The following is a 14,336-nucleotide window of genomic DNA, read 5'->3' as shown; positions in this document are numbered from 1 at the left end:
GAGACTTGCTGTAATCACCCTTGCCTCGAAGAACTCAGTATCTTATCAAGTTGGGCATTCTGACCTCGCGTTTGAAGCTCCGAGTCCGCTTGGTTGCCAACCTCAAACCACTAGCCAGGGCCGCTTTCGTTTTGCATCGTCGTCTTCGTTCCGCGCTGGCCAGTCGTTTTATTCAACCACATTTTTGGGAAGCTGTGTTTGAACTCGATCGAGACCAGCTGTGATTGCCAATCTTGCTCCTCCTCCTTCGTTTGCGGACATCGTAACTGCATCTCCCCGAACCTCGGTCGAACCTTACGACCGATCAAGCTCTGGCACCGCCAACTGCAACTGTGGCCGATCTTGACGGCGTTGCATCGGTGTCGGCTTACGGCGTCCATCACCAGCTGAGAGCAATTGGATTCAGAAAGGTCATCACAACTCCTGGTCTTGTTATGGCCACGAATTACTAACAAACTAGCAGTTTTTGGAGTATTATGCGGTGACCTCATCACCGCATATTTTTTCCTGTTCTTTTCCTTCTTTTTCCTTGTTTTTTTCTTTTTTCAGTACCGGACACGCAAAAAGGTGCGGAAATTCTGCCACGCTTCTAGCACGAATATCTTCATGCTCACACTAGGCTCACACTAGCACTTTAGTATCCCGTTATTTCTCCTTTTGTGGAGTCTCTCAGACACAATGGCATCGCTCGGCTTATTTGTAATACAAGGCCTGGGTGGACTTATTTTTATAGCAGCTTTGTGGCCTGGCCTTGCCGACGCATTTGATGTTGACATCTGTGCAAGCTTCAACACAGCCTCGATGGGCAGAAGTACGTTCACCATGCCCTGTAAGATACCTTTCACGAATTCAATTAACGCGAACTCTTTGCATCAGACATAAGCATGTTTCAGACGAATGGGCTTTGCCACGACTTTTGCAACCCAGAGGGTTATGCTTATGCAATCACTCAATCAAACAGCTGCTGGTGCTCGAACTATACACCCGACAAGTCATTCCAAGTCAGCACTTCTCGATGTAATTCGGGATGCCCTGGCTATCCGGATGAGAAATGTGGTGCTGCTGGCTTGTACGGATACATTATTCTCAACGCACTTCCTTCTGGAACCGTGGGCGGAATTACCCCAACGAGTAGTGAAGTAAGTCTTGGATCTTTTTTCTTTTTATCAGTGTCTTCCATATTTCAGGACAAGTTCAACCCCTTCTGCAATACACTATTTTTTTTTTGCTTGTTTCTGAACCTCGGAAAATATTTCATATCGCCAGAGTGAATGTCGAGAACCATTCCGTCTGCTTCATAGGCGGTTCTTCATTTCACACACTTTCTATGCTATCATGGTTCAACATGGCACCCGACTTCTCTTGGCAAGACAATGGACACACGTTTAAAGGATTCTTTTATTCGATTTCCTGTTGCCCTTGTTAAATCCGCGTTTGATGGCATTGGTAACTGAGACGGGGGCAGGATACACCTTTGCCAACCTTGACATCTAGCCCGTCGTCAGCGGCGAGCAGCAGCAGCAGTAGCTTAAGAAGTAGCAGCATTTCCACTGTAGGATCGACCTTGACCAGCCCTTGGACTCCCGCGATCTCTACACTTCACATTCCCTTGACCACTTTGGCCATGGTATTCTCAACTTCCCCCGTCTTTCTTCATTTTGTGTGTGCCCATTATTGCCTCTTCATGCACCGATCACTTCCCTGACCAAGTTTTTCCTCGAATTCTAGTGCGCCAGATACAATCAATGGAAAAGTGCCAAGCTAATGAATACATGTATAGTCGAGCTCACAAAATTCACCCTCACCGACTCCGACTCCGAAACCGACTACCGTTGCTACAGTTACTGCTGATGGTACTATCAAGACGGTAACGATCATTCCGACGGAGACCGGCCACGCTTCCGGCGACAATCAAGACGTGACGGTTCAAGAAAGTGGGCTTAAAACAGGCGCCATCGTAGGCATTGTCGTGGGCATCGTTAGCGGCGTGCTAGCCTTGGCAGCCTTGATCATGTTCTTCTATTTCCGGCGCAAGAAACAGCAACAACAACAAGAGGCGTTTCAAGACGATCCTAGCGTTCGCGGCAGCTCATCCGGAATGATGGGCTCCGGTCGGCCGGAAATGTCTCGAGCTCCAGGATCGCCAGGCTCCACGGGCAACAGAAGCAGCACTCTGCAAATCGACCCTCGCATGGATCCGTTCCAGCAAAGCTTGTATGCACGTAATGGCAGTCGAGAGAGCATGAATACGTTGCGTGACGACCATGACTACTCGCGAAGGATTCAGCAGCCCAAAATTCTGCGAGCGACAAATCCCGATCCGGTGGTGGAATGAAAAAGCGCCAACACGCTGAACACCTTTGTCTTGTCTTCCCACAATCACACCTCCCTCCCCCCGCCCTCTTCTCTCTCTCTCTCTCTCTGTTTTACATCGTGTGAGGGGGCATTTGTTGCCTCCTGCGTTTTCTTTTCTTGGACAATTGACTAGACGACGAACTTGGACGAAGTAGATGAAACTTGTTCGCACTGAAACAGAACCATGGTCTACGTTTTCGAAGCCGAGAATGTTCTTTTTGCACACAGCATATTCTTCTAAGATACCAGGATGGCGTTGGCAATTTTGAATGGACGGCTAGAGTGCCTATTTTAGGTGCCGGCGACAGCGGCCCAGCGGTTTTTGAGGCTTGGCCAAGGCAACGCAATGGCAGGCAGGATGAAGAGAAGGGACCAAGCCGCTCCATGTGAGAAGAGAGTTTGTAGCTGCATGGACAGCGCAATTTTGTACATACGACATCACTTATGACACGCATACAAGCGGAACAGACATTATGAACTTTGGCCTGTGGACTGACCAGGGCTATACTATATTTTATTTTCTGGGTATGAAGGAAGCCTGGCAGACTCGCGTATGGAAGCATTATTGGGTAGGGTAGCAATTGGGACATTGATTTCCAGCGCAGGGCTTGCATGCGTGAAGAGGCAGCCATTCTGTAACGAGTTGGGATGCCGTTGGATGGCGACAATGATGTTTGGTTGTCGCTGACGTCTAATGTGGTTTAGAGGCATGACGGATGACGGGGAAGCTATTGATGATAGCGGTTGTGCATGGAGTACGGAGTATTGACTCCGTCCGTCGTGGATGGATGGATATTGCGGCCCCTGTGGAGAAGGACCTGCATGAGAGGCTTGGCTTGGCACGGCGGCTGCGGGGAGACTGCATGTCAACCAACCATTGCCACCCCGTATCATCCGACCCCCCCACAATAACTTGACTGTCCTGAACAGTGCTCTTCTCTACTATAGAGTACGCTAACAAGTAGTAGTAGATTCTTAAATCTATAAGTAGCCACTAGACTATAAGTACCTTTATGTATATTTTTCTATAGAAAGTGACTTTCTATACTTTTTTTTTTTTTTTTTTTTTTTTTTACTTAGGTAGGTGCGCCTACCTAGGAACCCAGTACTTAAGGGAAAAGAAGCACTTTTATACATATTCTCCTATATAAAGAGACTTGCCCTAATTTTCTCTAATAAACCAGTTATATTAAGAGTAGGCATGTAGCCCACAGTAATGGTCAGGTCAGTTGAGTTGTTGTGAGAGGTCGGATGACAAGGGGGGGGGCAATGGTCGGTTGACCTGCACTCTGGGCTGCGGGGGGCGGGTAGGCTCCAGTTATCGCAGTACATAATACAGTATATACGCAAAAGTGTCGCAACAACCCCACATCAACGCCATCACCACATTATCGCGTAAGAATTCAAATAGCCACAACTTAGGTAGTAATGCATTAATTCTAATAAAACAAGATGTGGCAAATAGCCCTGCTTTTCGCGATCAATATTTAGTATACCAACCACGTGCGCGAATTACAGCATGTAAGCGCTGTGGCATAGACTCAATCAGCCTCGTAATTAAGGGCTGTGGCACTGCTGCCCATGCTTTTTTAATACATTCTATTAATTCAGCCCTATACGCCTCATTATTCTTTAGAATTGATAGATGAGGGTTAGCAGTTACCAATTCCTGCTTTAAAGCCTTCCATACATGCTCAATAGGGTTTAAATCAGGCGAATGCGGAGGCCATTCAATCGCTATAATTGTATGTCGCCGTAGCCATTGAGATGTTGCAGCGCAAGTATGAATTCTCGCGTTATCTTGCTGGAATAGCCTCATACCGTCGTATATAGGTAAGAGACCTTCTGATAGAGCCTTTTGATAGCTTCGCGCTGTATATCCATTTCGAGCAGACTGTTCATCGCGATCCATAATGATAATAGGGCTCCGGCCGGTGCGATAAATAGCCCCCCAGGCCATGATCGATAATGGGGCCTTTACATGGCAGGTAAGGTTAACAAGATCCTTGTTAAATCGCTCATGAGGGTCGCGGAATATCCATTGTGGTGTTTTATTGCCTTGATTTGCAATAGAGGTCTCATCAGAAAAAATTATCTATAGAGGCTGCTATATTAGTAAATAGCTATTTGAAGGGGCTATTTTTAATCATACTTACCTCCATCAATTCTTCGACTTTCTGCAGCCAATAACGTGCAAAATAAAGCCTCTTTTTTGCTGTTTCTTTTGATAGTGGTATTCTTTTCATAGACTTCCATTTGCGTTGCCAATAGCCTCGAAGGCACCGTCGGATAGTTGAGCGGCTTATTCGGCCACCCATAGCGCCAATTAGGGCACTATATGTAATGCTGCGATTCCTTTTGACAAGAAGAACAATATAGCGCTTTTTAGCTTCTGTAAGCTTTGGTGGCCGCCCAGAACGAGGCTTATTTTCAAGTGTTGATTCTTCTTTCCAGCGTTTAAATATCCTATATGCTGTAGATGGTGACGCGTTAAAGGTAGCAGCTACAGCGCGGTAGGTTTTACCTTGCGATAATTCTGCAATCATAGCAGCTTTTTGCACTGGTGAAAATTCATGATTCTTCTGACGATTTCCTGATATTTCCGTACCAAAGGCACGATTTAGAGGCATTGTTGTGGGCATATTATGGGCGTTGTAATGTAAAGGGTAAAATTGGTTGAGGCGCGAAGACTTCGCGCTACGCGTTTTTGTTGCGGGACTTATGGATACCCACTGTACCCAATAAAGTCACACATTGTGTGGCGTCACACTTTTGGTGCAACACCAGTCTCTTCCAAGAAAAGGGGTGACGCCAACCTGCTGTAGCTAACAGGTACCTAACCTAGTACGGAACAGACGACGGAGTAGCGAGGCTGCTTCCCTGTTGTTAGTACGGCCGGCAGGCAAGGGTCTTCTGCAAGTTCAGCCGCATTGTTGTCGGGCCTCGGCCGCAGTGCTCAAGCTACATACATGGTAAGACGTGGAATTCATGTCGGGATTCGGGAACAGCGGGCGTAGGCGCAGCAGCCGAGCCGAGATTGCCACGGTTGTCCCGGGCCCACCCATCGCTGGCCCCCAAGTTCAAAGCAAGCCAGATCAGAATCATTTACTTTGGTGCATCCCCATCACCAGAAGAGTTCCATTGCCAACAGATCAAAGATCAGGACCCCCCCCCCCCCCCCCCCCCCCCCAACTTGCCCGTCTTACCATGCCGACAATCCTCGAAAAGCTCTACCTGCCCATCGTGGCCACCCAGCTCGTCGGCATGCTCCGTAAGACCCCCGTCCCCTTCCTGTCCCGCTACCAACGCTCGGCACTGACAAATCATCGCAGTTCTCGACCTAGTCCCCTTGTACCCCCGATTCCTCTGGCAAGATGCCTCGTCGCCCCTCCACGGGCTCTTGTCCCTGCGCGCGTGGTGGACAGCCACGTCCGGGGACCCATACTTTGCGTCCCTCGGCCACGAGCCCTGGTTCCAGGCCTTTCTGTACGTCGAGGCCGTGCTGCAGCTGCCTCTGACGGCGTTTCTCGTCTACAAGCTCGCGTCGAGTAGGCCGACGTCGGGGCCTACCGAGCTGGCCGGCCTGGTGTACGGGTGCGTGACGGCCTTGAGCTCGCTCGCTTGCTGCCTCGACATCTGGCACATGGGGCCCGAGAGGGTCCGCGCCGACAAGAAGGAGGGGTTGCTCTGGGGCGCGTATTTTCCCTATGTGGTGATTCGTAAGTCTGCTGCGCGTTGGGGAGGACTGGTCCCCCGTCGTTGTTTTGGTCTGCCAGGCTGACGTGGTGCCTATAAGCTGCTGTTATGGCGGTGGACATGTGGTTCTTTAGACTGTTGCCGCGGATGCGGGCTGCGCCAAAGGCGTCGAAAGGTGTGACTGGCCCTGCTGGTTTTAGATGATGTGCGGATGGGTGGAAGCCGAGGGGCAAAAATAAGCAGCTATGTATTAGAAGGCGGCTTCAAGCCTCATCTGGGGTTGGAAATAAGTCAACAGTCCTCATCTGCCACGCCATGCATGTATCCTGCAATAACACAGTCGGCCAAGTAAGGCCGGGTAGGTACTCCTCAAACGCTGTCATGCCACACGCGACGCACGCTGCACACGCGTCGTCGCTGGGAAGCAGCTACGCCCTCACCCCCCCCCTCCCTCCCAAACTCCTTGTTCAGTCCCTCCGCTTGGAATACCCCCATCCGTTCCCTACCGCCGCCGTCTTCAACCCGTACCCCAAAGGCGTGGCACCGCCCATGGACCGCGCCCGCAGCCTCCGCGGGAGCACAACCCCCAGCGTATACAGGCCGGCCACGAGCACGCCGGCCGCAAACGAGACCAAGCTGTGCAGCAGCGCGCCGGGCGCAAACCCCCGGCCACCCAAGCCCCTCCACTCGACCTTGCCCTCGGTCTTGGGCAGGTGCGGCGTGGGGAACCAGCGGACGGAAAAGGTCAGGGGCAGCGGCTCCCCCGGGATGATGCGCGCCGTCTGCGAGCCCTGCATGTGGCTCAGCGGGCTGGTGCTGTAGGCAATGGCGGAGTCGAGCACCCCGCTGTCGTGCGGCCGCAGGTGGTGCTTGGGCATGCTGTGCAGCAGGACGTTCATGTGAGTGCTGATGTGCATGTGGCTCATCTGCAGCGTGCCCGCGAGGGCGAAGACGAGGGGGATGTATTCCCGCGGAGGGGGGGTCTCGCCCACGATGTCGACCTGGGCAGGCGGGCGCGCGGGCAGGCGGCACGACATGGGGGCGTCGTTGTGCACGTAGAACTCGAGGAGGTGGAAGAAGGGGTCCGAGACGAAGTCGAGGGTGCAGTTGGCCTCGCCCTCGTAGCCGTAGTGGAACTCGAGCGGCTTGCCGGTCTCGTTGCACACGGGGAAGGGGACCCATTGCAGTTCGTGGTTGGCGTTTTCGAGGTGTTCGCCGGTTTCTCTGCGCCCGGCCCGGCCGGGGCCTGTCAGTTTCGATCTTCTTCTTCTTCTTCTTCTTCTTCTTCTCCGTTTGTTTCGTGCTGGGGACGTACGAGCTGCGGTTCATGCATTCCACCTTGATGGGCGCCCTGTAGTGGTACGCGGGCAGGCCGTCGAGATGCTCCCTGGCGGCTGGCTCCGCGGCCGCCCGTGCGAGGGCGCCGAGCAGCAGAGGTGGGAGGAGCAGGAGCAGGAGCAGGAGCATGGCCGGCTTTCGAGGGCGGTTCTGGACATGCGGCAGCCGGGTGCCGAGCGTCGTCGTCGTCGAGAGACGGATTGGGATTGTTGCAAGCGACGCTGGTGGGGAGGGGGGGGGGGGGGGGGGGAGGGAGGGTTTTGTCGAAGCTCGAAGCTCTTGCTGCCGGCACCGGGCTGCTGCTCTGCTCTGCTGCTTTCAGGAGTCGGCAGGAGTCGGGCTCGGGGCCAATCAGCGCGGCGCCAGCATCCCCGCCCAGCTGCCCGCTTAGCCCTGCACAAGGTTGTTGCAAATCGACTTCCCCCGACAACTCCCAACAAACAAACTCCCCCACTGAGCCTGTGGAAGCAAGAAACCCACCAGCAAGTCGTCGACATGCTGTCATGCCCCCAGGCCGCACGCAGCTCCGTAGCCTGCCTGCAGTCTCCAGTCTGCTTGGCAACCTGCACTGCACGTCCACCCGCCATGCCGCCCGGCCAGACGTCTCCGTCGCGTCGGGGCCCCGAGCGGACACGACAAGCCCTCGACTTCCGCCCGCCCATCGCGCCCCAGAGCTCGACGCCCAGCCGCCCGCCATCCCGAAATGCAGTTTGGCAAAGCCCTCGGCACGGCATGCAGCTCCTTCGCCATCACCAACATCGATGACCTGTTCGTCCTCGCCACCTTCATGGCCGAGGCCTCGACCGACCGCGCCATGACGCCTGCCAAAATCACCGTCGGCCAGTATCTCGGCTTCACCGTCATCATGGCCGTCAGCATCACCGGCTTCGGCCTCTCCCTCGTCCTTGCCCCGGAGCCCCTCGGCTTCCTCGGCTTCCTCCCCATGCTCCTCGGCACCTGGAACCTGGCCGGCCTGTTCACGCCGAGCGGAAATGGCCGACAAGGCGGCCACGACCCCGCCCCGCGACTCAAGTCCGCGAGGACCGTGTGCAAGGTAGCTGCCGTGACGGTCATGAACGGCGGCGACAACATCGGCACGTACATCCCGCTGTTCTCGCAGGCCGAGGGGGCCGAGGTTGCCGTCTACGCCGTCGTGTACTACGTGCTGCTGGGGGCGTGGTGTCTGGCCGCCTTCCTGGCCATGAGGCAGCGGCGTGTGCTGAGGGCGGCGGAGAAATACGCCGTGTACGTGGTGCCGCTGCTGTACGTCGGGCTCGGGGTCTACATCGTTGCCAAGTCCGGCTGCTACCCGTGGGCGGTGGAGCGCATCGACGCGGCGAGGGGATCCGGCGCAGGGAAGCTGGTCATGGCGCTGGTGACGACCGGCGTGCTGCTGGCCTGCGTGGGGGCCATGACCTTGTGCCGGTACCGGTGCAGCAGGACGGAAGGCCGGGCGACGGCCGGCCACGAGCTGGACATTCCGCTGCCGGATGCTGTGCCGGATGCTGTGCCGGATGCTGTGCCGGATGCTGTGCCGGATGCTGTGCCTGGTGCTGTCTCAGCACCGCCGTCTGGCCACCGGACGAACCGGCGAGGGGCTGAAGAAGCGCCTCCAGAAGAACCGAGTCGTAGTTCCGACGCTTCACAGCCGCAACGATGACCGCCGGCATCATCATAATAGACCCTGTGATGCGCATCTGGTAAAAGGCACCGACGCGTCACTCCAGGCCTGGTCTCTGCAAACCATGCGCTCCCTTGACTCCGAAATCTCGCCTTCGAATTATGCTACATTTGTGGAATAAATTCATATACAACATGATTCCCCATCACTGAGCGCCCCGTGGCAACAACCGTTTCTGAAAACTGCAAAGCGATGAAGAAAAGTGACGGCGGGGCAAGGAAAGAAAAAGAAAAAGAAAGAAATGTAAAAAAAAAAAAAAGAAAATGCTTTGCCCCATGCCTCACACGAACAGCCGGCTTCCCCCCGTAGGGGCGCTCTCAACCAACCCCACCACTTCTCTCCTCAGCATTCTGAGCATCCGTCTGATATCTGCCAAGTCTGTCCCTCCATTGTTATGGCCCTGGCCTGGGGGCGGCAAAGCAGCCTCGCATCGTGATAGCAATTCCCCGACCGATGGGCCTATGGACCCGCCCTTGCCGACGCCTCCGCGACGCCGGATCTCGGCTACCCAGTCCTGCACCACGTAGACGATAAGCTCGATGATGCGATTGCGCACCATGCCGCTGAAGCCGTAGTCCTGCGTGTCGAAAATGTTCTCCAACACCCGTACAATCATGTCGTGGGACACTCCGAGAGCGAGAAACAGCTGTACCGGCCATGTTGGGTCTGCTCCTATGGTGGCGTCTTGTTGGTACGCAGCTGCGTAGCGGCACAGCTCGGGAAGAAGCGTCTGAATGGGAAACACGAAGCTGTCGAGGGAGGTGTGGTGTGCAATGTTTTGGATTCTGCTCGAAACCGCTTCGTACGGCAACGGCGGGGTTGGCATGCCTGGTTCTGGATTCTCCAGCCTGGCCATGACTTCGTCGTGTGCCTGTTGTATTAGGTTGATCCAAGTCGTTGCAATGGTTGTGGGATTTCGGTAGTTGGCGGTGTGATAGATGAGCAGGCACAAGTCATAGTAGCCGGCTTGATCAGCATATTGGTTAAAGAGCTACCGCAGTTGGCCAAAGAAAAAGGGAGAAGAAAAAAAATTCCGTTAGTCACAAAAAAATAACAAAGCAAGGACCTGGTAGGCAGCCGCATCGCTGGGGAAGGGAAGAGGGAGGGGGGGGGGCAATCTTACATCTGAAAGAGTCTGGACCTTGCCGTCGAGAGCCTGCTCAATGTCGGCTTTTCGCTCTAGGTCGATTCTATCGTCCATCTTGAGGCGATCCAGCAAGTCGTCTTGGATATTGGCAATGTCCAGCATATCAGTCACTTGATGGTTGAGCTGCTGCTGCTGCTGCCGGCTTATGCCAACAGTAGTCACGTTCGCATTGGCCTTGGCAAGACTGAGCAGTCGGATGCGGTCCTTGATGCCAATGGGAAAGTCGGACTCGGCCAGCTGCGCTTGAACTTCCGCAGCATCAAAGAAACGGCTTCTGTTGGTGTAGAAGCGGCACAAGAGGTCGGCATGCTTAACATCTGTGCCCGCCAAACGCTGCAGGAAGGTGATGACGTGCGGAGAATCAATCGCCAAGATGCGGTCCGTCCACCCTTGCTCAATGTACCACTCGTACAGGCCAAAGTGGAACACCTCATCGTCCGATCCGTTCACCACGTTGTAGGCCTCCAATCTCTTGGTGGCAATGAGAGTGAGCTTGCCGTCAATCATCTCGGGCTCCGTGCTTGACTCGGCGTCCAGGTGGCGGAGCACATCGTGAATCAGGTCGTAGCATCTCTTTCGGTCCTGGAACGCTTTTGCGCGAGGATCGGCAGGGGGCTTGCCGTCATTGACCCAGATCAGCGCCATGTTGCCGCGATCCTTCTCGCGAGCCACAACCAGGCATAGCTGTATGGCTCCGGCAAAGTACTTCATGTCGACGTACTGCGTCACTGCAGCTTGGAGATTGGCAAAGGTGAGACTGCCGGCAACCTTTTCGAACAACTTGAGACTTTCGTGCAGAAGGCTTCTGAATTGGTTCGTGTTCGGAGCTTGTTCCGAGGCTCTCTTGAGCTGCTCCTGCGCTTTGAAAATGACCACGTCGTCGGGGCTGCAGAAGCTTCCGCATCGTCGACGCAAAGCATCGGCCACCGTCTCGACATTGGACCCGCTCTCTATATTCCTGTTGACAATGGCCTTGACAAGCAGCTTGGCCAGATCCTTTCCGTCGCTTTGCGAAAATAGCTTCTCATAGGTGAGCTCCCTGAGCTGCTGCCGTGACGTGTCGTCCAGTCGTGCGAAAATATCCGTCACGCGTTCGTCAAAAAGCATAAGCACAAAAGATATACCTTCCGAGATGCTCTCCATGAGCTTCTGCAAAGCATGTAGAGCCTGGTGCTCGGCCTGCAAAGCCACCTCTTCCTGGCGAGTCGAAACCCTTTGCAGGTCCGATGGTCCAGACATGCCCTGGATGAGGCCGCGGTTGGCTTCGATAAACCTCCGCAGACTCTCCAGATTCTCCTGGATCCCCCCAAGCTTGCCCAAGGGAATGGCCGAGACGATGACAACGCCACCAGCAGGCGCCACGCTCGAGCTTATCACCGGGGCTTTCCAAAGCTTTCGGATTAGACGCGAGAGGTAGAGGGCGAGAGCATCGTGTCTGGAGGAAAGTTTGACCGAGTCGGTGGTCAACGACGTTCCGTCAGTCTCTGCAATGGTCGGTTGACCTCCAAAGTCTACAAACAATGCTCTAGCCCTGTCTTGCGTGCTTTGGTCAATGGCTCGTGCTGCACCCGGCCTCGAATCTCCTCCGCGACCGCAAGCAACCGCCAAGGCTGTGGAAACGGTCTCGACTCGGCCGTACAACTGGATCAGCCGGCGAGTCATGATATCCAGAGCCTCGTCGCCTGGGGCGTCTCGAATAGCCGCAGCAAAGGTATCAACCAATCTGCGGCGACGGATGATGTGAATGCCCGTGTTAGTCAGAACCGCAAACTCGCTGAGTGGCTCATCAAACTGAACGGCCAATTCGTTGCCGAATCCCAAGGGTTGCGAAGCGGCAGCGAAGGGCTTGGTGACGAGTCCGACAGCTTCCGCGCGGCTGCCGATGTCGATCCAGCTTGCTTGTTCGAAATAACGTAACGGCGCTGTGGGCGATACACGCTTGATTCGCCCCGTCTCGGGTCCAGATACGAAGAGGGTATCAGCATTTGCGTCGTTGCCACTGCCGACAAAATCCAGGAAGAACCCAGGGGCAAATCTGACGCCGTGCCGACTGGGGAGCAGCATGGTGGACTCCAAGTCAACGACTGACTCCCCCGGTGGGTCGGAGGGGGCGGATTGCCTTGATCGTCTTGCATTCTGGCTCGGAGGGAATTTAATGAATTGAACCTGCATGCTCTGCGGGGCCAGATTCGACTGAGAGCCGTAAAGATACGATGATGCGTTGGTAGCGCTGAAGAAAAGTCGACATCCGGAATCCGTAAGCGCCATGAGGTGGAGCTTGGACGCTTCCTGTTTTGATATCGGGCTTATGGAAACAATTTTCAGCTTGTCCGTCAGCAACTTGGACTGCGTAATCATGTGGGCAATGTCACGCAGACAGTGAAGCTTGTCCTTCTCGATGACCTTGTTCAATCGGTCAGGGCCGTCCATATGATATGTCCTGATGGTTGAGTTGCTCGACAAGGTGTAGACCAGCTTTCTGGAGTCATCAACGACAATGTCCACCAAATGCTCCTGGTCCTTGTGAGACCAGAACCCATATTGTAAGGAGATGACAGACGACCAGCCAGGATTAGTGTGATTGATTCGTCCGCATCGGTTTGAGAACCACTTCTCTTCTGATTGATAGTACAGCTCATTGATATCAACGTCGCTGCTTCCACCAAAGAAAATGCGCCCATCTGCGGAACCGGAAATGACACGAACGTCGTTGCCGCGCAGAGGTAGGTTCATCTTTGTCTGATACAAAGCAACCGACTTGGTTCCCGCAGCCGTGTCCGAGGCTGAGAGACCGAGTATGATCATCTCGGATGAAGTGGCCACGACCAAGATGTGTGTAATAGTCTTGACGAAGATGCCAGGTTTGGGCGGCACCAAAGAAACCGCGTGGATGGTGTGCGATTGCTCCTCGTATCCAATCAGTTCGGGATCTGGGTGCGTGTAGTCCCAAAGATAGAGGGAGTTGTCAATGACCACCCAGGCGTGATTAATCTCTGCAAACAAACCCATCAAGGTCTGCAGCTCTCCCGCGTTGTAATGATCGAACACTCGGTTGGGAATCGGATACATTTGCGTCTTGTGGAACGGAGCCCATGGTGAGTCTCGCCCTGGAAGTTCGTAATCGGAGGAAGCGCCCTCTGCAAAGAAATGCTGTTGTTAGCATCATGGCAACCAACATGTCAGAGGCTGGACATTTCATCTTCTTACGCCTGCAATAAGAATCCAAATCAGGAAAGCTTTCATCCATCTGCAAAAATGAGTTGATGGCCTTTGCGGCCTTTAAGATGGGAGGAACATTCTCGACACGCGGAGCTGGCAGCGGATTGGCAGCAACGAAACCCGAGTCGCTAGAGTCGCTCACGGTTGTCAAAGTCTCGCTGGATTCTTGAGTTCTAACCGATCCGCCAGGTACCAAAGCAGGTATCGAGTTACCAGACACCAAATTTCCTCCACCCTGGCCACCAGATTGAGCGCTCGACGATGTCGGAAACAGTTGTCGCCGCACTGGATCAGACCCGGACTGAAATCTCGAGGCCACAGCTGGTGTGTTCAGAAACGCGCCCGGTACAGGCCGCAACGGCGTGGTTGAAGGAAACGACATGGCGGACATCGGAATACTGCCTCAACCAGAGCTTAAATCTGCCCAGCAGCCGAGAGCAAGCCTTTTCCAATCGCCCCGCTCGTTCTTGGCTAGGTTGGGGGAAGGCGATGGAAGAGGATGGGTTCGACGCGATTATTGAACCATTAAAAAGAAGTAGCTTGGGAGCAGTTGTTGCTAGAGGTAGCGCCAAGGCTAATCCGAGGGATTGGGTCGTCCCGCGATCCGCGTTCATACGTCAATAGGGCCAGGCTTCGTATGAGCGAGTGAAAAAGAGGAATGGCACCGCGTCGTACCAAGATTAATGAGGGCGGTGATGATGCAGCCCGGCAAAACAATTTGAAGACTCGCAGAGGCTGGTAAGCAAGCTTGGGTTTTTCGCGACAGGGATCATGGTAGGTGCGCTAGTCCTGATTAGGCCGCAACACTGCTTTCAACACCCATTGCCACGACGCCAAAGCTCGAGGACGACGAGGGATGGCCTCGGAATTTGTTGCATCAGACCCAGAAATGCCGGTTGA

At 54.3% G+C, this 14,336-nt stretch overlaps 5 protein-coding genes across 5 annotated transcripts; 3 read left to right on the top strand and 2 right to left on the bottom strand.

The window, feature by feature from the left end:
* Window positions 1–678: 678 nt before the first annotated feature.
* UV8b_05013 (uncharacterized protein) lies at window positions 679–2,335 on the top strand (the record flags this gene model as incomplete). Its single annotated transcript, XM_043142511.1, has 3 exons — window positions 679–811; window positions 877–1,139; window positions 1,781–2,335. 3 exons carry the CDS (start codon window positions 679–681, stop codon window positions 2,333–2,335), a joined length of 951 nt encoding a protein of 316 aa, XP_042998445.1.
* Window positions 2,336–5,562: 3,227 nt separating this feature from the next.
* UV8b_05012 (uncharacterized protein) lies at window positions 5,563–6,255 on the top strand (the record flags this gene model as incomplete). Its single annotated transcript, XM_043142510.1, has 3 exons — window positions 5,563–5,626; window positions 5,688–6,074; window positions 6,152–6,255. The coding sequence occupies 3 exons, from the start codon at window positions 5,563–5,565 to the stop codon at window positions 6,253–6,255; spliced, it is 555 nt and encodes a 184-aa protein (XP_042998444.1).
* A 263-nt stretch (window positions 6,256–6,518) lies between these two features.
* UV8b_05011 (uncharacterized protein) lies at window positions 6,519–7,518 on the bottom strand (the record flags this gene model as incomplete). Its single annotated transcript, XM_043142509.1, has 2 exons — window positions 6,519–7,275; window positions 7,367–7,518. 2 exons carry the CDS (start codon window positions 7,516–7,518, stop codon window positions 6,519–6,521), a joined length of 909 nt encoding a protein of 302 aa, XP_042998443.1.
* A 574-nt stretch (window positions 7,519–8,092) lies between these two features.
* On the top strand, window positions 8,093–9,049 carry UV8b_05010 (uncharacterized protein; the record flags this gene model as incomplete). Its single annotated transcript, XM_043142508.1, has 1 exon — window positions 8,093–9,049. The coding sequence occupies one exon, from the start codon at window positions 8,093–8,095 to the stop codon at window positions 9,047–9,049; it is 957 nt and encodes a 318-aa protein (XP_042998442.1).
* Window positions 9,050–9,350: 301 nt separating this feature from the next.
* On the bottom strand, window positions 9,351–13,827 carry UV8b_05009 (uncharacterized protein; the record flags this gene model as incomplete). The annotated part of the gene is made up of 3 exons (XM_043142507.1): window positions 9,351–10,061; window positions 10,194–13,354; window positions 13,425–13,827. 3 exons carry the CDS (start codon window positions 13,825–13,827, stop codon window positions 9,351–9,353), a joined length of 4,275 nt encoding a protein of 1,424 aa, XP_042998441.1.
* Between the last annotated feature and the right edge of the window lie 509 nt (window positions 13,828–14,336).

Source organism: Ustilaginoidea virens, chromosome 4 (genome assembly GCF_000687475.1).
Source record: "Ustilaginoidea virens chromosome 4, complete sequence".
NCBI classification, from domain to species: domain Eukaryota; kingdom Fungi; phylum Ascomycota; class Sordariomycetes; order Hypocreales; family Clavicipitaceae; genus Ustilaginoidea; species Ustilaginoidea virens.
This window is presented reverse-complemented; position numbering and strand designations above follow the sequence as displayed.